This window comes from Hoplias malabaricus, chromosome 8, assembly GCF_029633855.1.
Source record: "Hoplias malabaricus isolate fHopMal1 chromosome 8, fHopMal1.hap1, whole genome shotgun sequence".
NCBI classification, from domain to species: Eukaryota; Metazoa; Chordata; class Actinopteri; order Characiformes; family Erythrinidae; genus Hoplias; species Hoplias malabaricus.
The window spans coordinates 30,660,711-30,687,265 of NC_089807.1; the positions used below are offsets into that span (position 1 = coordinate 30,660,711).

A 26,555-nucleotide genomic window follows, 5' to 3' on the forward strand; every position below is an offset into this window, starting at 1 on the left:
AAAACAGATTTAAAGGAAGAGTAGCCTTAAGTGTAACTAAGTTAATGTATCCTTTGATTTTACTACAGCTTTCCATCTTTCCTCTTAGGAGTTGGGTGTGGCTTCTGCTTTATGCAATGCTAGTAATACCATACACATCCTGTTCTGTGCTTGGTTTGCAGATTGTTTTTATTTATTTATTTATTTATTTTTGTCTGGTTTCTGTTCACAATAACAGGTTCTTGACAGATCCATGTTCTTTCAGACCCACTGGGCTTAGTCATTTCCTCAGAGTAGACGAGAGAAATAAACAACTGATTTGATTGAAGTATATCTTGCTGTTTTTTCCCCGTCTGTAAAGTGCAGGTCTTCGAGGGGAATCCCATTTCCACTTCTTTAAAACATTGACATTTTTCTTCTTTGTGTCTGATATCTAATATCACAAACATGTTGGGGATAAATAAATAAATTCTATCCTACTCAACAGCCATTTATTCTGGAAATGATACAAAGTGGGGGTTGTTCGTTGACAGTGAAATGTTTAAATACTGAGCTGCTGCCTTTTGAACAGATACGATACAGATTTAAACAAACTTTCCGGCGCAACAGATTTCAGCAACTTTCAGTGCTATAACACGCGTATTGCCCTCACCCCCACACCCCAGACCCTCCACGAAAACCTCCCCTGCGATGCGTCACTAAAACAGAAAGGTGATAATTACTCCCGCTGACGGAGAGCATAAAAACCGCGAGACACCGACTCAGCCTCAGCTCCAGTCTGAAGACTAGTGTACTGTGAAAATAACTTCGAAAACTATTCAGTGCTCTTGAGCCGATAACGCGCCTAGACCTTACGATAACACACACACACACACACACACACACACACACAAAACAAAAACAACAAGGAAGAGATAGGCTCGTCGTTTAATAACAAATGTTTTGGCTGAAGTGTAGAAGCGAAGACGCTTTTGAAGAAGTGAGAACTCTTCTCCTCATCTCTTTGCCATCTCTAACCCTGTCTACACACACACACACACACACACACACACTGTGCACATTTAAAGCAGCTCCCGCTGCGAGAATAAACAGCTGCTTCATCTGCACCTTCAGCTTTACAGAGCCCCCTGATCAACACACACACACACACACACACACAGCTGATAGCAGTTAAGTTCATTTGCACACAATCACATTCCGTGATTTTTATTGTCTTTAACAAAGACGACACGCAGTCAGTAAACAGGCTGAATATAAAGCACAAATAACCACAGAACCTGCTCTAATGTGAGTTAAATACCGCTGCTACCACATCAGAGAAAGTGTCGTTCTGGACTGAGAGAGACACAAGATGATAAAGCTCCAGCACGCTTTAGATACCAGCTGACCATCTCTGGACCAACCACGTGTTTTGTTTATTTTCGCACTGATCTGATTTTGGAGTCATTTAGTAAACGTGCCACCAGTTTAGGCCAATTCTCCTTTTCTGTTCCTCCTTACACAAGGTTTTAAATAAAACAAATAACCAGTAATTATTAACAATCTTCAAGAAAAACGTACTTAATTTCACATAAACTATTGTTTTGCACACAACTCAAGTATATGTATTTATATATGTGTGTGTGTGTGTGTTTCCGGTTTATTTATAAAAGAATTAGTTTATTATACGCACGTATGTATGTGTGAATAGGAGGCAGAGTTGTAATGTCAGCGCGCTTTGGTGTAGGAATAAATAAATGAGGAGGTCAGAGGTTTATCACTCTTCTGCTCTGCCAGTGGAATTTGTGACTGTGTCTTGTCTCAGCTTGCAGCTCACATATTTACCTTAAAGAGTCACGACCTTCCCCCTACTGTCACACACACACACACACACACACACACTGAGCTGATCAGAGGTTCAGTTCCGAAATCAGAGTTAAACTCCTTCTGTTTATTCACTCGTTGTGAATTCAATCTGAGCGCTAGGTTTTTTGCACGGATTTTTTGGAACCCGCGTGAAAGTTAAAGCGCGTGACAGATGCAGTCAGCGCGCGATGATTATTATTAACACGCTCATAATTTATTCGTTGTAAACGCTCCAGCCAAATTAACTCACGCAACACGATCATACTGTAAACAGCCACGAGAATTTATTTTAAAAATGTGTTGATGTATTAACTCTCCATTGCTACGTATTTTCATTTGTCAAAAATATATTATGTACTATATTGGAATATATTATTATTATTATTGTTGTTGTTGTTGTTGTTGTTGTTGATATCCTGCTGTATTTAGCTAGTAAGGTCCTTAAATAGCTGTATTAGGCAATAGCTGTCTACCTATCTACTCAAACCAAATGATTTAGAGCAGAAAAAGAGCTGGAGATGAGACATGTATCTGAGTCTCTCTCTCATTAAAGATAAACCCAACACGAGCAGTGGAAAGATCTCTGCAGGTGAAGAGAGAGCAGCTGATATCTGAGGCTCCTCCAACAGCATGACCTTCAGAGAGAGAGAGAGAGAGAGAGAGAGAGAGAGAGAGAGAGAGAGAGAGAGAGAGAGAGAGAGAGAGAGAGGTCAGGTGGTTTTGTTGATCTTTTTAGCAGAATAACGGACTCATTAAATCGCGAGCGTAGTGAGGTGCTGTAGCGCTTAAACAAATAGGTACCGTACAGCATTCTGGGATATTCTCTTTTTACAAATGTAGACTTATATATTAGAGAGGTGCCCCCCAGCCCCTCACACACACACACACACACACACAAATGATTTCACATGTGAATATCACGATTCAGACACCTCACATGTTACTGTTGTCACCATAAAAGCTGTGACTACGTACCGTTTCAGGGCATAACCCGTCACGTGACCACATATCACTCGCGTGATATTATATGTGCTTACATGTATGGACGACTCTGGGCAAGAAGCACCCATATTTCTTTTTTCTGGAAATAATTTGTGGTCATGACCGCTGGTCCAGGAAAGTGTCTACAGTGAGCATTTCGAATTTAAACCAACCATCCTGGACGACTCTGGTGACATTTCAAGGCTTGGGAATTAAAACACCATCAATGTATCTCCCTTCTACGTTAAATATCCAGAAAAAACATTCCACTCTACCGCCACAGAACAACCAATTTCCTTCATTTCTCCACTAACTTTGCTCACACGTTCTCTGAGTGCTGCAGATTAAAGCTTCATTAGGTTTGCAGTAAAATCCAGTGTGAGAGAGTGTGCTGTGCTGGTGGATATTGTGAGTTCTGGCCCAGCAGTCTGCTCTCATTGATCACCTCCCTTATGAGCTAATGCAATTACAAACATCAATAAGGAGCTGCGAGGGGCATCATTTGTGTGGTGACAGTGATAAATGGAGGCGCAGGGGATGGTGGGTACACTCTCTCTCTCTCTCTCTCTCTCTCTCTCTCTCTCACACACACACACACACACACACACACACAGCCACAAAGCCTGGGGCTCACAGAAGACCCCAATCAGCAAACAAGAAACCATACCAAACAAAATGATCACAGAAAAATGTAACCCGTCAGTGATTGCTCTCCTTTCGAAATAAGCTGTCAACGGACAGTGATGTCCATAGCTGTAATATTCATTCAGGTTACTAACAAGATTACGGCTGTATGGACTGCACCATTTTACTGCATCATGAAAATGCTTCAGCAGACAATATTACAGCGCTGTTCTGCAGGTAAAGAAAAAGTGCAGGTTCTCACTGACACCCATTTTCTTCATTCCAGGAAACCTGTTACTGTGGTGGTACCTTTTGCTGTCACTGTGGTGATACCCTCAGGGATACATTCAGTAGCTTTAATTAGGGAACATAATAGTACCTTATCCTATAATAATTTTAGATTTTATAATTGTGTTTATTTCAACGCCCCATTTCATCTCCAGGTCCTTTATTGTGCTCTTTTAATTTACACAGTTCTATGATGGAAGATTATAAATATTCACCTGTCCTTCTGAAGAAGAGAATTTAACGTATCTTTAAACGTATCTTTAAAGGTACACTGCTTGTAGCTTCAGTGACAATAATGTACCATCGTACCTTTTTTCTGAGGGTGTTGGACAGATTTTCCACATGGTCCACTTTAGGGATCCTTTCTATTTGAGGACTGATGTGGTTAAATTAGGATTAACTGACCCGGGCTCAGCTCACGTGCTGCAAGAACAGTGTGGACAGGGTGTGAAGATGAACACATTACTTCATGCAGCGCTGTGCAATACTTCTGTGTCAAATCATAAGTAATTCAGTGCTGTTGCATTTTTCCACATGAACTGAACATAAAATAAAGTACAAACGGTATAAATGTGCTCTAAGCCTGTGTTGTATTTCACCTAGAACAGTCATAAATTTCATCACACACCTCCATCATCACCATCTCATGTATTTCAAATGTGATTTGTGAGTTGGCCTCGTACTTTCAAAAATAAAGTTAAAATAAAGTTAAACAGAAAAAAAACATTCATACTGGTTTGTCAGTTACTGGGATTTGTAAAGTATAAACTAGGAATATTTATTTATATCCATAAAATATACTTTGAGCGATGCGTTGGGATGTTTTTTCTTGTAACATAATCTGCGTCATTGAAATTCTCCAAACATCCTTTGAATGTTGCAGTTACAACATTATTTCTTAGTCAATATTTAACCTTTCGGGAACATTATTTCATATATAATTTGAAACGGTAAATCTTTACAAAACATTCGATTTTTTTAAAATTAGCGATTAAGATTAGTTCAAATCAGATTAAAATATTTTAAATATCATATAATCCTCTAGTTAACGTTAGCCAATGTTGTGGTAACGTTTCCTGCTAGTTGGATATTTGCAGTATAAGATTAAAACGCAATATTTCTACTTACTATTCGTACTGCCAAAATAATAATAATAATAATAATAATAATAATAATAATAATAATAATAATAATATCACACTATAGTAGTATTACTATTATACATTAATTGCAACAATAGAAATGTGATAATAAAAAAGAGTAAAAATAAATTAATAAATCACGGTGTTAATTATCGTTCTTATAATAATTATTAGTAGCAATCCAAATGTTTTAGTGATCATTAATAAACGGTTTGTTAATATGCTTCACTGTACTTTCTCTTTAAACTCTTTTAGTTTGGTCAGACTCTGTGTTAAAACAGAGAGAGACATTACTTTTCTAATCTATCTCTCTGTGGAGCTTTTAGAGATGAACCAAAAAGGATCGGATAACAGCTGCTCAAACACAAACCGAGCTTAAAATAAAACAGACTCCAAATATCTCTCGCTCTCTTGGTTCAGTTTGAGTTCAAAGGCGCTGCTTTCTTTGGGAAAGTCAGGGGCGTCGCCGTCGCGATTAGATTTACGAATGAAACAATAACTGAAACAACATTTTCACTGCATAAAGATCCGTTAATATGTTGACAGCAACGTCGATAAAAACACACACTGTAAATTGTGTGTGAAAAAAGTTATTCGAGTTTACTGGGACTAAATAAGGCAGAATAATACGGCTTTTATTTTCTTCAGCGTACGAAGTAAAAAAAACATCGGACCCTTTGCCGAATTAATAAAATGCAGGCACAAATACATAACATACAATACACTTTCTTCAAAATTGTATTAACCAGAAACTCTGCCTGGTTTAATTATCACGCGTATGGACATCTAATCTTCCATCTAAAGCAATTAATATAACTGTCGCTAAATTCTGGATTTACAAGAACTGACCCTTTTTTTTTCTTTCGTGAAGATTTCTGAATTAAATTGCGCTGTTTTTCCCTGAGCGTTTACCGCGGTTCCCTGAAGGACAGTTTTCCAGATCCCCTAAAGATGGCAGTCAAACATGGGATTTATCTCCAGCTCCGTCTCCGGAGCAGCGCGCTGAGAGAGTCTCAGGAATTCACACACATACACACACACACACACACACACACACAACATACAGTGATTAAAACCTCCACTGCGCACACACACACAATGAAACATTCAGAAACAAAGAGCAGAAAGCCATAACACACAGAATCCGGGCTGTTAGCCGTTAGCTCTGGAGCTGGTGGTGAACAGCAGCTCGTTGATATGTCATTGGAGTTTGGTTTACACCAGCTCATCCGAGGACATTTAACTCCTTTGCTTACAGGACCTCAACGTTCAACTTGTTAAAAGCGCGTTCTTTATTTTAAAGTATTTTTTTTTACATCGAGGAACTCAACGCTGTCAGATGTAGGCTCCAACATCCGGGATACGACACCATCGTTCTTGCACGCAGCCTCAACCGCTCACACCGAGCCACTTGGGGGTCATTTTAAAGCTGTGTGTAGGCCTGCTGTGGCAGAGACCAGTTTTACTTACCTTGCATACTGGTCATGCACTCCGTAAGCAAAATGTTTTCCTCAGTCCTCAGCGAAAAGGAGCAAATAACAAAGTTTACAGAAATATACTTCTACATACGGGTCTATTACTGTTAATGAGTGGAGTGACATGTAGTTAAAGAAGCAGAACCAAATGACATAATCTGAAGTAAGAAAGCACCGTTAGCCAGATTGAAGATTATTTAAAATATATATTTTTAAAAATCTAATTAAATGGTTGTTTTTTTATTAATTAGACGTCTATCTAATTATACTTAATTAGGCCTCACCTCTGTACAACTTAGATATATTGTACATAAACAAACCAAGATTTAAATTAAAACATTTTATACACAGTATACCAGTGCCCTGGTCAGTAAATATATATGTTATATGTCATATCCCCAAGTGTCTTAATTATCAACCCTGTCTTAGCAGAAGAAAAAGAAAATACTCTAGTAAGTAAACGCTTCAACCAATTATTGATTTATTCACATATGTTTTTTTTTCTTTCTGAACGCAAGGTGAATTAGGGAAGAGGTCAAAAGTCTATGGAGATGGCACACACATAGTGTGGAAAGAAAAAATGTTCATATCCTTTTTTAAAAAATCTATTAGAAACAACATAATATGCAGAACAATACGATAGCATTTACAATACTTAATTCCCAGTTCTCATATGAGTCCAAATGTAATTTTACAACAGTATACAGATTCTTTTCCTCCCTCCCCCATAGGAGCTGATATAGTAATAATTTCAATCTTTCTCTTTCTCTTGGTTTGACTCTTTGCGAAGGGCACATCCTCGGTAAGTGTCCCATAGTCTGCAGACGCTGGCTCCTTTCTTAAACCCTGTCCATGCTGAAGAATGAAGAGCTCCTCAGTTTCTGCAGCAAGTCAGCATGTAATAATTTCTGTGTGAGCACCAGAAACAAACCAATCGCAGTTCCCAGTCTCAAGCGCGGCTGTTTCAAGGATCCATTTGGAGCAAACTACTGGGCATGGATGTCCATGACTTGTCCGCCCATGGTGGGGTCTCCGGGGGGAAGCATGGGGGGGCTGGAGGCTGACATGGGCATGGCAGGATGGGGTGGTCCTCCATGCATCAACATCGCTGAGTGCTGGGGGTGTCCAGGAATGTAGGAACGCATGGGAGGCCCAGGTTGCAGCTGGCCAGAGTGGTGGGGGAGTTGGGGACCACCGTAGGCTGGCTGGCCCATGCCCATGGCCGCTGGGCTGCTGTGAGACAGGAAGTCCCCTGGCATGCCCTGCAGTCCTACAGGAAGCACAGAGGGATCAGTTTGGCAAGCTCAGTTTCAAAGACTCAAATAAGGCACTGTGAAACATCAATGCTACACATGCACTCAAAACTACACCCATTGCAAAAATAACACCAATCATACCTTGTTTTGTGTGACACCTAGTGTTAACACACTATGTGGTAAGACCTAGAACTTGAGTATAGTGCTGATTTAAAGGAACACTAGATAGTAATTTTACTTTAAAAATGACAGATTCAGAATCATTGTGATGCCTCAGTGACGTATAATAGGGAGAACAGAGCCTCTGTCATTGTTCAGCTGGGCTTAGAACTACAGAAACTGCACTACGTAACTTTTGGAGGAGGGTAGGAAAGCAACCCACCTCCCTCCCCTGCGATTTCATGATAGTGATGTAGAATAACTACATTCTGGAACTGTAGGGGGAGCCCAGGAGCAAAAATTCCATATCTTACCTAGTGTTCCTTACATATTAGTTTTACAGTTATAAAGTTATATAATATATATATCCTTCAAAAGTGAGAAGTATATCTTAAGTTGTATTTACATAATAATTTTTTGGTTGTGCAATAAATTAGTTCTGCGTTCAGATTTTACAGAATTGAGAGTAGTGACAGGTTATAGTGTTCACATATGATTTTTTATTATTATTTTTTTAGCTGTGTCTCAGTGTGGCAAATAGTAATGAAGGCTGTCCTCTTTCTCAAAAAAAAAAAGAGGCAGTGGAATGAGAGGGTTCATGCAATGGGTGTGGGTCTGTCTCCAGGGACTGGCTTTGTGGTTTTAGCACAGCACTCTGCTGCTGCTCCCTTTACCAGTGAGCCATCCTCAGTGCAGTATCTAGCCGGCCTGGCCTCAGCCACAATCACACAAGCCCAGTCAACCAGAAGATTGCCCTTCACTAAGGTCAGTGTGAAGGATAGTGCATACCCTGATCTGATTGTTCATCCTGATCTGTTAATTTATATTCAGATCAAATCCACACAATTAGTGTAAACATATGGAATATATAGTGAATATTAGAGTTTGACTGAAAAAAAAAGTTGTTTTCTGCTAAAATAATTTGAATCGAGTGCAATGAGTGTAGTTTTTTATAATATCTTTCTATCAATATATGCTAAATTATTCAGAGATGAGGTGATAGCATCCCACTCAAACAAACTAATAACATACTAATAAATTATAAATACACCTCAGGATTCAAGTTAGACTGGACTTCACAGGAACACACATTAACACATTTCTGTTTCACTGATGCATGAGCCAAGTCTTTAGAGGCCAAGCCAGAGGAGTTTATAACAATGACAAATGGAGTAAAATAAGCCACCCCTTTATGCCCTGCACAGACTCCACTTATCTCTCTTTAAACACAATAGGCAAAGGTCTGCAGCTCATGCTGAAACTGCCACTGAGAAACAGAGCCATTGTGCTCAAATTAAAGACGAAAGGTGAAAATCAACAATGGTGCCACTCGAGAGGCCTCACCTTGGTGTGCATGAGTGTGCCACTTGCATGAAAGCTACTGGCCCTATGGCAGCCATGCAGAACCCACAGCCCATATAATAGAGCGCTAAGGGTAACTCAACGCTGCTCACTTAACAGCTTTTGGATGGCCGCGTATTTGCCCTCATCTGTAAACATGTGCTGAGCAGAGCTATTTGGTCCTTACAAGGATGACCTGAGCTTATTTGGGGTCATCAATTGAATTTGATTCCAATCTTTAAAGAGTGTTTGGTGAATATCACAGGGATGGAAAACATCCAGTCTACCGCAAATAAAGCAACAGCTTGGGTCAAGGAAAAGGGCATGGTGGCAAATTGCATTTTTTACTCTTAATAAGCCAATCAATATATTGAGTCCTTCACTGGTACATTTTCCGAAGTGCCACGGGACTGAATAAACGGATATTTGCACAGACAATGCAAGAAAAGTAAAATTTCAGGCCGGTGGAGGGTGAGTGGAGGGAATCTTGACCCTGTGGAAGGTTAACAAACTTCTGCTTAATAATTGGAAGGAATGAAATCGCAGACAAAAGACCTCCAGCAGAGTTAGGGTTACCAGGCGAGCTCACCAAAGCATACCAGCGGCATCTGGACTCAGGAAGGGGGAAGGGGAATTCAACATTTTTTGTCTACGTGCCCATAATTAATGCTTCCTCTGATCACCATTGTCTTGAAAATATAATTTCCAAATATGGGCCACCCTTGGCTAATTTGGTTGAAGGACCACAAAGAGCAGCGTTAGGGGGAATGGACATAAAACAGCAGTTCCTTCAGTTATCAAAGACTCCCACTCTTCTGCTTGAGTAGCCAGATTGGATCTGCACTGACAGGTGCATTGTTTCCAAGACCCATAAGCTCTATAATCAGGAGTAGAAGGCATAACGCTCTCACTAAGTAGATTTAATTGGCTTTGGTTTTAAGTAATGTTGCAGTGTGACTGCTAGGAACACCTTAATTTCAGGTCTTGGGACTCCCTGGCAAATAAGTGCCTAATCTTGCCTTAAGGAAAATCTCGCCAACTAATGAAAATTGCTTATAAAAAATAATGAACCCTTGGTCTCTTAATCAAATAAGATAACGTTTTTTTTGTAATAACCTATTAATTTAATTGGTCATGAAGTATAAAACACATCACTTACATTTAATTGACCTAGAAACTAAAGTAACAATATTTAAATTAGACAAGCCTGGAAATTTTAGTGATGAAGCCATAAAGACCAGGCATTCCCAACCACTGCGACATATTTCTGTCACACTCTGCTTCACTTTCTATTCCCATATTCAGTTTCTTTCTCTCTCTCTCTCTCTCTCTCTCTCTCTCTCTCTCTCTCTCTCTCTCAACCCATCTCTCCCCTCAACCCATCTCATCTACGATTCCACACGCGGCCCAATTACAGAATTCAGCAAGCAAATTGAGGCTGTTTAAAGCAGGTTGCTCGCCAGTCTTTTGGGAACTATGGCAGCTGCTGGAACGCTGGCGTTTGGACACGAGGAAACACTCTTCATATTTAGACACACACACACACACACACACACACACAGAGAGAGAGAGCCTCATGCACATACACTCAAAATGACAACAAGCAGAGATGGATAGGAGCCTTTAAATAGCAAGGGCTGTATTACCATAATGTTTCTCTTGGTTCAGAACAGTGGAGTGTAAGAAGCAGGAATATTTTGGACAACAGAAGCATTCTGTGCATGGCTGCATTAATGGTCTCTATTTTCGCATACTGAATAAGTCAAATCCATTTGTCACAGTGCTTGTGATGGCATATTTAATTTGGATATAGTCAATTAGGCTGGGCTAAGCTGCGTACCCTGCTGTGCACACCTCCATTTTGCACTCTTTCACTTCCCCTCCCTTTGCCATAGGTAATCCTATTAGGACAGGCAGAGAGGAAAACGGTAGACCAAGTCAGGATCGATGAAAACACCTCCACCTTTAAAAATGGCCCATGCTAATAACATCAGTGAATGACTTCCATGGATCTGGCAGCAGGGTTTGGCTGAGGGGCTCACAAGTGTGTGTCAGTGTGCTGCCATACAGGTTAGTGTATTAATGGAACTCATGCATCAGCTGCAGAGAGGCAGATTTATGACACGTTGGGGACATGCACTTTCCTCTCACTGCACTGCTGCAGCCTGCTTACATTTTGCCAATCAGTCTGTTGCTATGGTGACGTCCCACCAACCCCCCACCTCCACCCCCGCCTTCGTCCAAAACCTCAACCTCAATCCCTCTACCCTCAACTCGCCACTGCTTGAATCAGTCTCCCTCCCTCTTTCACTCTCTCTCTCTCTCTCTCCTTTCACCCATTTTTCCATCCAGTGTGATTCTATACACTGTTTAGTCGTGGCCAATAAATTGAGCAAGAGTGAAAGGCCGGAAAGGCTACAGTTCTGCGCAGACACATACACATAGGCTTGATCAAAGACTCCTATCAGACTGGAAGGCTGACTTTTTAATTGCACCAGCAGAAACGCTAGCACTGTTAAAGTGATACACATTAAGCACCAATGCAAAATGAAGTACTGTGTGTGTTTCCACAGTGAGGCACAGAGAGTATAGATGTCAAAAAAAAGATTTAGAGACCCTGTTGTGTACTTACTTCCCCCATTGCTTTGCGATTGGTTAACTAGAAGGTTACATGTAGTGCCACTGTCCCTCCATGCCCATATTCATGCCCATCCCACTCATAGGCCCTGGAAGGAGAGAAAACAATCGAAGAAGAATGCCAGAAGGTGAGAAATTCAGACAGGAAAGCAGGACAGGTATCAGAAGTACAATTCCCATAGTTACGAAGAGAAGTTGAGGAAATACAAGACTAAACAGCAAAGAAGAGACAAAGAATTTGCACTCTAAAGTAAACAATAAGATCAGTGGCTGGGTTGGAAAGTAGTCTGGCTTTGGGCAAATCCCATGGCTTAAGAGAGGAGGTGGAGTGACCAGTGGGGGGAAGGAAAAGGAGAGTTAGATACAGAGATGATGACCAGGAACATAGGAGGGAGTAGAAGGGGCTTAGGAACATGGAGGGGTAGGAATTCTGAGAAAAAGGGAAGAGACACTCGAGAAGGTAGCCTCAGACTGACAGGGCTTAGAAAGGGGGAAGGAGAATGGGAAAGGGGTGTTATGTGAGGGGCTACACCTGTGCTACTATCAGAGGCTGGCCTCTCCTGGCTAGACTGGAGAGATTGGTGGTAGTGAGGCAAGAGGAGGGGGTGCGAAGGTGGGAGATGGCAGAGGAGAAGGAGACACGCCAAAGTCTTACCAGGTGGTCTGATTCCCATGTGCTGCTGGCCGTCCATCACAAAGCCTCCCATGGGCTGACCATCTGGGTTGTAGGGAGCTCCTTGACTTACTGCAGGAAAACGGGGGAGGGCACAGGACACTGGTCAATTAGTGCTTTTAATTAAGTGTCCATTGCTTAACATCATCTGGTAACGGACGCACAAACTAATGCTTCTTAGCTGTCTCACTGTCTTAAGCAATTACGCTTCATACGTTTCAGATCAAACTAAGATTAGAACTAAACATGGAAGTAATTCCAACAGAAATATAACAGATGACTTTTGATCATCTGTGTAGCTTTCCAGAGCACTGGAATACACATTCATTTAGATCAGTATTGTTTTGCATGGTTAAAAACCCTGTATACGTCTTTCCTGAATAAATATGACTGTACTTACCACAGGTATATTTTATTTTTAGGGCACTGCATAAGGCACTTATTCAATCGAAAACAACAGCTGAGCTTTGTGTGACTGCCTTTGAACTTTTCTGAGTCCCCCACTGCAACCCTGCCCTCTGAACCCCATCACAGGTAATAAACTTTAAAAGCAGTTCACAACAAGCCATCCACCAGGGGATCGGTTAAGCGCAAAAAACAAAACAAACCTAATTCAGAAAAACTATGTACTATACCCTACTCTTTTATGAACAAATCTTATTTTCAGTTTCAACAGAAGTAGCTGTATTTTAGAACATTAGAACATTTAAGTAATTCTCAGCCATAGTTATGATTTCAAAAGTTAAAGGAACACTATGTAGTATTTTTGCCGTACGATTACAGCTTCAGAAGCACTGTGATCGTTCACCGGCCTGTAATAGGGAGAATAGAGCTTCTGATGTTGCTTCTCCAGGCCCAGCACTGCAGAACACGCACTAAATAACTTCTGAAAGTGGGCCGGAATACACTCCCTCCTCCCTCCTGACTTGAGAACAGTGTTGTAAAAGTGAATTACACTCTACAACTGTAGTGGGAGCCCAGGAGCAACAATACCAAATCTTATATAGTGTTCCTTTAAATTGATCATATATACTAGTTTCTTTTTCTTCTAAGGGCGTAATACAGTGACTGTGAGTCACTGTGATTAGTGCCTTGGGTTAATTGGATAGATTTTAGTGGTCAATCACTCCTAACATCCAGGCTGGGCAGTGTATTTACCGGCCGGCGAGCCTCCTAGTGCATGGCTGGGGGAAGGCTTTCGCCTGCGTGACTTGAACACTGTTACTCTAGGGGACTTGCCTGCTCGGTTGGACTGGTCGATCATTGGCTGCACTATTCTCCTTCTTGCATTAATGAACCTAGAACAGAAATACAGAAACAAAATAATACAGTTAGTTTGTTTAGAGTCCTTCAAAAACAGTAAGGCTAGTACATGCCAAGCCCGCAGGGGGTCTGCAAATGTAGCTTGTGCTTTTGACACTCTCAAACATATTGTGGAAAGCCCAACCTAAAACTGTTCAGACCAGCCCGGGCTGCTAATCAGGGAACCTAAAGAACAAGGGATTATTTTCATTTTCCTTTAAGTCCTCGGGTAGGAGAGAAGGGAGTGTCACGGTGAAATCACCACCAACAGAGAAATGTATACTGAACTCACAAAGCTAAGCGGCTTGTACAAACTTGCACAGCTTCAACATACGCCACCTCTGAAAAGCAAATACAGCTAATCCACCAAATGGCACTTTTTTTCCCCTCTCTCTCTCTCTCTGCAAGTTTCAGAGACATGTCATGTTTTTTTTTCTTCCACTTGCTGTCACTACTTTACAGTGGAATGGTTCGTGCGTTCAGGCCTAGTTGGCATGTGTCACAGTGTGTGAGTGTATGTGAGAAATATTCTGGCAGAAGAATGACACATCATTAAAGAGCAAACATAAGGCAGATTCTTTTTTTTCCACCCACTTCTCAACAGAGAAAACAAATCATGAATGTAGATTAACTGAAGAGTTTTGGAATGGTTTTGCCTTTTCTTCCCTGTATTCTTGCCAAGTGTAGCATTTTTAAAAAAATAATAATAGTAAAAAAAAAATTAAACCAAACAACACAGAAACAAAGCAAAACAAAACAAAGTACAATTCTTGCACCCAGTGACTACTCCCCAATCTTGCCACTCCAGTACCCAGCACCACTGCTGCCTGCTCAGCTTAAACCTTCTGGGTTGACCCCCTGACCCCAGTGACCTCCAGGAGAGCAAGCTCTGGGGTTTCTACTTGATTTATGTCCCCCTGCTGTTGCCACAGTTGGACACTTCCATTTCATCCTTTGAGCGGGAATTAGTAGACTTTTAAGGAAACAATAGCCAGGCCACTCTTTTCAGCATGGCAAGGGGTGGAGAAAGAGAAAGAGGAGATAAAGATAAAGAGAGGATAAGAAGAGCAAAGATGTAGAATTTATAGAAGAGCAAAAAGATACAGATTTAAAGACCAAAAACAAAAAAAAAAAGTCGGGGTCTGCTATGCAGTATTTGCATTAAACAGGTTTTTGAAGGGTTTTATAGTACGCACTGTTTAAGTATAGGATATTGTTCTTTTTAATATTAGTAACTTTTATGTAATTTTTAATGTAATTTTATAATTAAGACGTCTTCAACAGTAACTATAAAAATGACAATAATGGAAAGAACAATAAAAAAATATTCATGAAGATGAAGTAGTACCAGATGAAAGAGCACTTTTATGGTACTATAAAGAATGCTTTTTCGCCAGCGAGGAGCTTGGACATCTTTAGAATCCTCCCCTTTTTTAATTAATTAATTTATTTAGTTAGTTACAGTTATCACCAGTATCACTCACTGACATCAAACACTGTCCTATGAAAAAGTGTGCAGGGGAGGAATGTAGCAACATGGCAGTGCACCATCAAATGAGGGAATGTCTGGAGTTTTATCGTCAGCAGCAGCAGCGCAGAGCAGGGGGAGTCGTGGCCTAGGCATTCCTTTTATTGCCTTCTCCTCTCTGCCTCAATCTCTGGCTCTGGGGTCAGAGGCGGGTCACCACTGTCTATCTGCTGACCTCTGCCGTTTGCATTTTACTTGCTTCTGCCTCCCTCCCTCTCTATCTTTTTCTCTTCTCCCTCCTCGCTCTCTTGCTCGTTCTCTATGAGGAAATAACTTCTGCTGTTCATTTTTCTTTCATTTACATTTTTTAAAAGATATCTAACGCTCATCTCCAAACCTTCACCATATCTAAGGCCAGATGCACCAGAAGACTGGAACAAAGGACAAGTGCTACACAATACCAAGTAGGGAGAGGAGGGGGGGGGGGGAGAGACCGAGAGAGAGAGAGAGAGAGAGAGCACAAGGGAACGAGGGCGGGTAAGGGAAAGGAGGGAAGTTGGGGAGGGGGTGGTCTGTAGAAGTTGTGAAGAAAAAGAGCGGTCATGCTCTGCTCTATACGCTAGGCAAACGGTTAAAAAAAGGGGGCTGAGGGAGAGACAGCCAGTGCGCTAAAGCCGCCCGCCATTACCCCATTAGGAGTAAAAAGTTCACCTCCGCGCGACCCCACAGCGCCATAGTCCCGCGTTTACGGCCTGTTCAGTTTCAACTTCCCATCGGCACACAATGAAGGCCGCTATTCAGCCCAGGCTACGGACAATGGGGGCCTATTTTGGAGCAAAACGCCACCGGTGGCACCTCTGAAGTCGGGTGAAAAGAGTAGAGGGTGAAGGGGGAGGAAGAAAAAGACAGAGCTTAGAAAAATGACTGAATTAAAGCCACTTATGAGTCAAATGAGGCACGAAAGAAGCCCAGCCTTTTCTCCCTCCCCCTGCAGCTCAACTCCTGCTTCTCCAAAAGTGTGTGTTTGTTCATACTTTTCCGTTCGCTCCCTTTACTCTTTCACAGAGAGAGTGGAACTGATTGCTGTCTCGTCTGCCGGGGCCCTCATAATATCCCATTCTCATTACAAACGCCCAGGTGTAGCCCAAACGGCACGTGAAATGGCCAATTAAAAGCAAGAAATTGTCTTTTTCATCAGCTGCCTTTGTTGCGTGACCAATTAGGGGATAATTTAATAACCGTTGCTGGAAAGATCCAGATTGGAGATACAAAAGGTTACATTGCGGCGTGTCTATCTAAATGCATATGAAGTAGGCCATTTTCCTCAGCAAGCCTTCTTTATTTGCCTCGCTGTGCTCTCTCTCTCTCTCTCTCTCTCTCTCTCTCTCTCTCTCTCTCTCTCTCTCTCTCTCTCTCTCTCTCTCTCAAAACCTAACCTGAGTGCAGTGTGAGTATGCATGACTACAGACTACTAAATTCACTCATGAAATCACATTTCAACCTACTCAGCTACATTTCCATGTATATTAAAATTCCACACAAGGGCACATCAGTTATGCTGGAGAAGAAGGGGAATGATGAATCGGCTGTACATTGGTCATCACAACAATATCCAGCCCAACCAAACGAACAGGAGATAGAGCTTGAATTTGTAATGTAATTATCACCAGATTGATCCCTCATTGATACAAGGGTGAGGACTTTCTAATTAGGGAGCAGTGCTGCAAGATCATTGGCAGTTCAAGCATAGGCACAATTGTACACTACCCATACACCTCCCCCTACATCACACCCTTCTGGTGAAGCCAACTTTATCATCCATGTCTCAAGCACAGATCCATTTACTTAAGTAATTAGTTACTGTAGTCTTCAGTCACATGTTGACATGCCTGCAGGCCGAACGGAGAAATAAGAGCATCACTCCTTCTATTCTAATCCGGCTCAAAGTCATAATAAAAAAAAAAAAACAAAAAGAAAAAAAAAAGCTCCATGGCTTCCCCCTCCCCCCTCCCTGAGTCAAACCGGGGTCAGTCTCTCAGCCCTGCTTGTGTTTAAATAAACCCGTCCAGCTGTTTGCTGCACAAATTCCATTTACACTCCTGCCACCCTTCTCTCTCTCTCTCTCTCTCTCTCTCTCTCTCTCTCTCTCTCTCTCTCTCTCTCTCTCTCTCTCTCTCTCTCTCTCTCTCTCTCTCTCTCGCCTACACTTGCCCTCTCGGCACACATACAGAAACACATGCATACACACATACACTTTTGTCAACACATGGACTTATAGCAGCAGCCTTAAACAGGCTTGACAGCATTTATAACAAATACACCTCAGAAAGCAAGCAGAAGCTGCAGCACACTTCGTGTAGCACAGTCCAACTTAAGTAAAACTGAATTTGAAGTATATTTATTTCACAGATACTGCAGTTATTACATGTTTGAAATTATGTACAGTATTATGAAAGTATTAAAGGAACGCAACGTAATATTATTACCTTAGAAATGCAGCTTCAAAATCACTGTGATGTTTCATTGACCTGTAATAGGGAGAAAAGAGCCTCTGTGGTTGCTACTCTGGCCTCAGCACTGCGGAAACTACACTGTGTAACATTACGAGGTGGGTTGGAAACTACTCCCACCCGTTTTCAGGACAGTGCTGTAAATGTGATTGGCACTCTGCAAAAGTAGAGGGAGGCCAGGAGCAAAAGTACCAAATGTTAGCTAGTGTTCCTTAAACTACTGTCTTATTGTTGAGTTACGTTTCTCTCATCATCTTCTCTTTAAAAATTGTTTGTCCATACCCTCCAAAGTTCAGTCTAAGAAGTGGGTTGCACTTTCTGCTTCTCAGAATCCAAGTAATCCCAGATGTACTCAACCATGCTGAAGTGGGCTCTGGTGTAGCTAGTGCTATATCCTTTTCTCTGAATCAGTTTCTTGACGGCTACACACCCTTTCAGAGGCACAGTTTTAAGATTTTTTTCCCTTTGAAAAGATTACAGAAACACCTAGGGGTATTTCTCAGAACAGAAGCAAGGGTGGAGTACGATATTATTTTGTGTCTCCAGAAATATCTCTTTAAAATAATAATCATTTAAAAAATCCTCTAAATTGTGTGAATGTTCCATGAAGAATGCAGCTACGCAGTAAATCATACAGAAATTGTTCTCACTCCATTAGCATTTCATTAGCTCCAATTGCACTGGCCTCTAACTGCACCCAGCCACCTTTCACTGAGTCGAGAGCCAGACAGTCCATCTCTCGCCTCTGCTGCTTGCCCATGAAAGTGGGATTTTGGCTCCCCTGTGCCTGGGGTGGGGGGGTGGGGGGGTGGGCCCTAATTCCCACAAACATTACAGGGATTACCTGGCTCCACTCTGAGGCAACTCTAACTCTGTCCAAAGAAAACAGTGCAGATGTAGAAGGAGCCCGGCCTAATCTCTGCTGTTTCAGTGGGCTGCTGTTACTTCATCACCCCCGACCTACCCCACCTCCCCCAAATTCTCCACCACTACCAGCACCAGCTCAACTCCTCTCACCAAACACAGTTAAAGCCTTTCCATTAACAGAGCTGTGAAGCTGCCACTAAAGCTGGTTTTTACAGTGCTGGGGCCAATGCCTGGGGCCCCTGGGACACACTTTATAAACACACGGCCTACAGGGTAGAGGAGAGAGAGAGAGAGAGAGAGAGAGAGAGAGAGAGAGAGAGAGAGAGAGAGAGAGAGAGAATTATATATAAATATATATTATATTTGTCATTTGTTATTGTACGTATTGTTAATGTTATAGATTCACACCAATAAAAGAGAGAGAGAAAATAGAAAGAGGGATCAGGAGACATGAAGAAAGAAAGAAAGAAAGTAAGAAAGAAAGAAAGAAAGAAAGATAGAAAGAAAGAAAGAAAGAAAGAGGAGGTCCTGCAAAACTATGAGGTCATTCTTGGCCGTACGTGGTCTGCTAACTCTCCCCTGCCTCTCCACCCATCCGAGAGAGAGAGAGAGAGAGAGAGAGAGAGGTAGCACAAATCAGGGATAAAACAACTTAGGGATATTTTCAACTCTACCTCCTCTGTCTTGCTTCTGTCTCTGAGGTTTTTTTTTTATTATTATTATTATTTGATGCAGCCCAATGCCCCAGGCCATGGTTCAGGCCAGGGGCCACTCCTTCTCTCTTCACTCACACACACACACACACACACACACACACACACACACAGGACTATGACTGGCAGAGTTGTGTGTGTGTGTGGCAGCACAAAGCCCATTAGAGGCGAGTGTGAAGGAGAGGAAATGACTGCATGGCAGAGTGTTTTATGCCTCTGTGCAAACTTGACGCTGCGGTGGTCTCCACCAGGTTCTTTAGCACCCGTCCTGGCACCGCCATCTCTGCCTCTCACACCAGGCACACAAGGCCCCGCCTGGCAGTCCACTCACACCTCCCTTTCCAACTCATACATTCATGCATTAAAGGTACCTCTTCCTCACTGACACTGAAGATTAACCAACGACAGCAATGACTGCAAAACCCAGCAGGACGGTCTGAAAGTTATGTATGTAGAATAACCGGTTAGACATGGGTTAACATCTATTTTTCTTTACATTCTAAATGTTAGCCCCCCCTTGCAGTATTCTTTCATTCTCTTAAAGCTTGTCATATATGTATGAATATTATAATGTAGTTTAATCCTAAAGAGAGGCCAAGGAATTAACATTAACTGCTGCCCCCTCAGAACTGTGAGGGTGTGTCTGATTGCACAATGATCAATACCAGCATCGCCATGGCAATGCAAACAATCCGCCATCTGTAGAGGTATTGAGCAATACCACCAAAAATCTAACTAAATATGACACAGGTATCTAGGAGCCCTTTTCCAACAAACAAACTCTAGATCGTGAACTTGTTCTATTTAGGATTGTTTGCCCCAGTTTTGATGGGAACCAAGGCTGCTAATCATCACAGACCTGTTGTCTGTTTTAATCAGGACAGTGCCAGAGAAATAGATCAAGGGATAGAGTCAGAAAAGGGTCATGGTTTATTCACTGTTTACACTGGGTTCAGATCAGAGTCGTGCCGACCACAGCCCCTGAAAACACACAGACGGAGCATTTTCCTGTTTTTATTTCCTCACGATTTGCTTTTTTGTTTTCAAATAAGAGAACAGATATAACTGGTCCACTGGCAAATTACCCTTTCACTATAACCCTTCAGTCTCTTTGGCTTTACATGACAACATTTGTCACCACGGTTCAGGATAACAGACCTACTATGCTTGAGTTCCAGCTGAGAGCAAACAGAACCTGTTTATGTTGATGGAAATGTGCCTAACAGTTCAAAATGTTGTGCTCGACTGGATAAGAACTGGTTGAAAAAGGGCTATAACCTAATCAGTGTTGTTCAAACATAAACTCTGGTAACTCTCATTGGTTCTTTGGTAGACCTGACATCATGTAAGTCAAAAATAGCCATGCCCAACTCAATTCCAACAGAATAAAACGTCTCAGCAGAAAAAAAGCCTGCATTATTGCATTGATTCTACTGTTATCACAAAATGCAGAGATAATTAATTGAGGAAATTAATTTTTATAGCTAAAGATTTTATAAATCTTAGTTTCAGTTATAGGTTTGGAGAAGGAAAATCTGACTAAAGGAGGGAGACCTGAAAAGACCTGCACTGAGTCTTCCTTTAAGTCACGTTTACAACAGCCACGCAATTACTGTGATACCAACCCCTAATGAAAATGAAATAAGGATTCAGTGGCTAATGTGAAGTCCAGTCAGAGGAACAGAAGTCCAAACGTAGCTGCCGTTTTCAAATGCAGCCCTGCATATCCACCCTCGTTTTTCATGTGTAGATTCTTCCACAAAAGAGGGGATAAAAAGAGAAGGAGAGAAATGCAGAAAAATGTAGGCTGTGCCTGGGGCTCAATGTGATGTAAGACAGAGTGAGGGGGGGTGTGTGGGGTGGGAGGGTTGTACCCTTGTATGGTTCACAGACTCTGCACAAATGCACACGCGCACTCGCACACACACACACATACTTACACACGCACACATACATATCCTCCCACAAGTTACTGCCACAGAGTCGCCCATGCACATACAATACATCCCCAAGCTCAGAAACAGTCTTCCTGTAACAAAAGAACAATTCTGACTGCATCCCCATTCAACAACATGCAGAAACACACACACAAACAATAGCATCGCACATAGTAAAGTATTGCTGCATAAACAAGCAAACCTCCTCAGCAGTAACATATGTGAACAGACACAGCCCACACAAACAGATTCATTCATGATCATACAGTACAGTACTACAGGAACACACAGACAGGGTTGTTTTTATAATGACAGCATGAGTCATTTCTGTCTCGTATAAAACATACTTGGGACATATGAGTCATGTATACATATATATAGTGATCAGTATACGGTTAGCACACTGCTTACCTTGCATTCAACTTATATTGAAGTAAAAACGGGATCTATTGAACTTGATCCTGGTTCTATATCTAACTTTTGCAATAATCATAACCCTAACATTAGCCAGGTATCCATGCAGCTGTTGAATGGGATCCAAGTAAATAATTAAAAATTCTCAAAAAAAAAACAAAAAAAAACAGAAATATGTTTCCATCAGCTCTGAAGAGCAGAACACTCTGTTAAAGCACTTCTGGGAAACACAGAGTTTACACAGAAATAGTCAAGATGTAGCAGATTCTTGTTGCTGTTTTGTTTTATATTTTGGAGACAGAAGGCAAACTCAGTAGCTCAGGAAATGTCTATTTATACGTGTAGACCTCTTCTGCCTGACTACAATCCACCTCCACAATAATGTTTTTTTTTATTATTACTATTATCTTTATTATTATTATTTATATTATTGTTATTATTATTGTTTAATAAGACAGAGATGTTTTTGTTTCCTCGTTAATTTAATGAGACCTGCCTTATTCTGTCACTATCCAGAGTTACCATTATTTAATTCTATGCATTTTTACTTTATTTACACCTGAAAAAAAAACGTAAAGTTAAGGATGTTCTTGCTTTTCTTCATTTTCTTAACATTTTTGAAGGCACAGAAACTTCTGACAACAACATGTATCCTTTATAAACAAGTCTCTGTATGTAAAATTAAAATGAACCTAAACATAACTCTAACCTCTGTGACCCATTTCTTTCCCCCATCAAAAAAAAACAAAAAAAAAAACAAAAACAAAAACAAACAAACAAAAAAAAAACAAATAAACAAAAAATCCTGAAACATGTTGTTCGCTGATTTCAGGACACATTAAAAAAAAAAACAAGGCGCTCATACACAGACTCTGAAACAGATGCATGCACACACACAAACTCAATCACATGAACAAACGCACACACACACACACACACACACACACATATGCACAGAACCACTCCAACTTGTCTGATGTTGACATAACGCAGATAGAGATCAGGTCTGAGCAAGTGCTGAAATTCCAGTATGGCATTGTTAGCAAACACTCCAGAACTGACTGAACTCAACTGCGCAGAAGACAAACAATAATAATACCCGCGCTCATCAATCTGTGCTGACTGAAGTTTCCAGCAGCTTTTTGGGCTGTTAGGGGTGTGTGTGTGTGGGGGGGGGGGGTGTTTGACGGTGTTCAGGAGGAGCAGTGTGGGCCAGTTTGTCTGTGTGGAGCCACAGTAAATATGGCTTTTGTTGGGTAGGGTGACCCCGGGGTGAGATGGTATTTCGTCGAAAGGCCACAGAGATTCATGCTAAAGCACCTTGACAGCGCCGCTGTGTGAAAGCTGCTGCAGGGCACAGGCTGCAGCGCGCCTAACACACACACACACACACACACACACACTTACACACACATTCACAGAGAGAAAGAGAGACCTGTGTATGTTCTTGTGGACCTCTGTCAAATGTGCATGCACAGACACACATTTACACATTCACACACACATTTATACACAGACACACCCCTCCCTCTCAGAAGCGTAGTGAGTAAAATATGTTAAAAGGGAAATTCCACCATTTTTTTTATTGATGTATAATTCAATTATTCAGATGCAAATACAAAAGTGAATTAAAGATCATTTTTGAGCTAATATTTTCCATTCAGAGCAGAGGTGGAGGGGGTTGGAAGGCAAAATAGTACCTGAACAAACTATTTCTGATCATCACCATCATATAAACAAGGCATATAAAAACTATAGCACTATCAGCCTCATTGTGAAGAATAGCTGGGTTTCTCTAAAATACACATCAAATCTCTCTGAACTGCTTACATTTTGAGAAATGAGCCTATGTTTGTCTATGAATTACCGATAAACATGTAGCAAAATACTTTAAATAAATAAAATGCATATTTGGTCCTTGCACAATACATCCTAAGAATTTCTGTGTTTTCTCTAAAACACTGGAACCAAACTTCATCAGGTGTGTGTGTGTGTGTGTGTGTGTGTGTTCAGGGTAAATATTAATATATGCAGAATCAGTGTTTGGAACACCTGCTGAAGTAAAATCTACACACACATTCACTCTGGCTCTAGCTAAAGCCACAAAGTAGTGTATCACCTCTTTGAGATACCCAGTGGGTCAGAGGTCACACTCTCTCTAAGCCTGCCAAAGAATACACACTCGGAGCATGAAGCAATCAGCCACAGCTCACTCAGAACAAGTTTCAACTGCTTTAGAATGGGCGGGCCTGGCTGTCAAAGAGTTGAAGCATGCCAGTCATCCTCTCCCTCTCCCTCCCTCTCTTTCTCTCTCTATCTCTTCATATATGCCATATGTATGTCACATGAAAATAATGTTTAAAAACATATCATTCTAAAGATGTACGATTAATGAGTGTGTTTCAGTTTGATGTCAACTTTCTGTTTCACTCTTTCATTTTTTTTCTGGTTTTTACCTCCTCCCCTCTCTCACATGCACTGTTAATTCTTGATTTCCCTCTCTCTTTTTCCTTTGCTCCTTTTTATTTTGCTCTCTGTTGTGCCTTCTCAAGTTCTCTCTCTCTCTCTCTCTCTCTCTCTCTCTCTCTCTCTCTCCCTCCCTCTCTCTCTCTCTCTCTCTCTCTCTCTCTCTCACTCTCAGGCCGAGAAATCGGATCCGGGGTTTGTGTGGACACTGTTTCTCTAAAGTAGCCCCGCCACACTTCTCTCCATGCTTTTAAGACTTTCATAAAAGCCGCCTTATTGACAAAACAATCCATCCCTGAGGTTTAAACACCATCTTTAAGGGCATTATTAAATTCCGCCAGGAAGGGAGGACTGGACACGGCGAAACCCGATGACCCGCCCATTGATTTCACATCAGCGCTCTTTATGGAGCATTCTGAGAGCAAACACTCGCTCTCTTATCATCAGAGACTAAACCTCCCTCTCTCCATTGCTCACTCCCTCTTCTCTCTCTCAGCTTTGTTTTCCTCCGCTGAAAGAGTTACTGTAGTGGCTGCAGTCTGTACCTTCCATATCGAAACAGTGCATCTCAGTAAATCAACCTCATCGCAGTTGCTGAAAATAGATCTCGTAGTCAATCCACATTCTCCGCTCACTGTTGGAGCGTCTTCAGCAACGTGCGCTCATGCGTGCTCTCCATGAGTGTGTGTGGATGGTTCTGTGCTCATATAAGCATAAGAGTGTGCACATGGGTGTGACTAAAACTGTCTACCCATGTGTTCTTATGTATATGTTTATTATATATATATATATATATATATATATATATATATTTTTTTTTTTTTTTTTTTTTTTTTTTTTCTTTTTTTTTTTCAGATTTCAAACACCTATAGCACAAAACAACCCAATTCTTTCATGGTGCTTTAACAATGCTTGTGAGTGCAGATTCTTTTCCTTTTCTTTGAATATGAAAATCCAGATTGGATGCGTTCCCTCACGCTGTGTTTCGTGCCAATAATTCATGAGCGATCTGCACCCCACGTGCCCTTTAGCATTTTTATTTAATCTCCAGCCCACCAAATTGCGGGGCTCTCATCAATAATAAAGGCCTACATGTGTGTTAACAAGTCGGCAGGAGCATGGGTTTATAAGAATGATCGTCATTTCCCAGATGACCCCTTCTTTATCTCCGTGTTCTTTAGAATTAGTCTTCAATTTATGATTTAACAGAGAAACAACCTGAATGACTCGGCAGGCGAAAATGCGTTTTGTATTATAGTCGACTGACATAGACTTATTAATATGTATTACGTGACTTACGTTTCCAAATTGTGCACACTGAAAGATAAGTCAATAAAATGCACGTGTTTGTGCAGGAGAGGTATCATTGGTTTTATCTGGAGAGGCTGCCATTGCTTGCTCTATTTGATGAATTTCATCACTCTGTTTTCTGCTCCTCCAAGCCGTGTTGGCCCTGTGTTTTGACTTGCCTGATAAATAGAATCACAGCTCAGGATATTGCCTCTTAAAATCAGTGGGTCAGGAGGTAACATCGCCAAGGGTTGCCATGGAGACACCCAATGGTGAACGTCCAACGGAGCACAGCAGGCCTATGAAGCAACAGATCTGCTGTGCTAACCCATGATGTGTCTCTCACTACCTCTCTCTCTCTCCCTCCCTCCCTCGTCGGACACTATCCACGTTCCCTTGGATGCACGCATGCAGACACACACATACACGGCGTGGAACACAATATGTGAGGGGGCAGAAAGAGCTCAGCATGCAGGGTTTAGTAGCTAATACCCCTTAGATTAACCACCCCCGACTCATCATTCACACACACGCGTGGAAAGGCACACACACTTGGTTTGATCCGCTATTGTTTTACCGTCAGCCAAACCTTTCCTCAAAGGCGCAGCGGCATAGGGATAGGGTTAAAACGGGGCGCGTGGTCATGTGACTGCCCGTGCGTCCTGCCTGCTCTGGTGCCTAATGTGGCCGAAAGAATCGATCTCCCATGGGTAGCTGTGAGGTCACAGAAATTGATAACCCCAACAATTCTCCCTTGTGTTGTTCCAACTGCGCCCTGCCGATAGAGTACTTGTGTAAATTAATCCTCCAAAGGCAAATATATTGTGAACGGCCCATTTTCTCCAAGGAACCAAATTGAACAATGGCAGGGATTATGTTGTCAGAAATTACATTTGGAGTAATGGCCGTTAATACATCTCCCATCTCTCCGGCCAAAGCTCTGGTGTCCACAGCACGAGAGGGTTTGTTCCATGTAGGCACAGCCTACATCAAGGCCCAATTTGTTCAGCAAAACGAATTAGGGCATGTAATCAGAACCTCCGCAATATTAATCTCTGACACTTATAAAATCAAGACTGAAAGTATTCACACAGGCTGGGGCAGAGACTTTCATGTTGGTCCCTGGCAACCTCGTGGAAAATAAATGTGTGGCATAGGTTTTTACAAGGCTGACATCAAAAGCACTGC

General features: G+C 41.6%; 1 protein-coding gene across 2 annotated transcripts in view; it reads right to left on the bottom strand.

Moving 5' to 3' along the window:
• Positions 1 to 6,776: 6,776 nt before the first annotated feature.
• Positions 6,777 to 26,555, bottom strand: part of meis1b (Meis homeobox 1 b) — a 70,102-nt gene continuing 50,323 nt past the window's right edge. The window contains exons 10-13 of one of the 2 annotated variants that reach the window (XM_066678540.1): positions 13,640 to 13,698; positions 12,383 to 12,472; positions 11,723 to 11,816; positions 7,464 to 7,604 (exon numbers count right to left, since the gene is read on the bottom strand). In XM_066678540.1, coding sequence (XP_066534637.1) covers positions 11,758 to 11,816; positions 12,383 to 12,472; positions 13,640 to 13,698 — 208 coding nt within the window. In that variant the 3' untranslated portion in view covers positions 7,464 to 7,604; positions 11,723 to 11,757. Of the gene's footprint in view, positions 7,605 to 11,722; positions 11,817 to 12,382; positions 12,473 to 13,639; positions 13,699 to 26,555 lie in introns of both variants that reach the window. The other variant, XM_066678539.1, reaches the window with a different exon arrangement.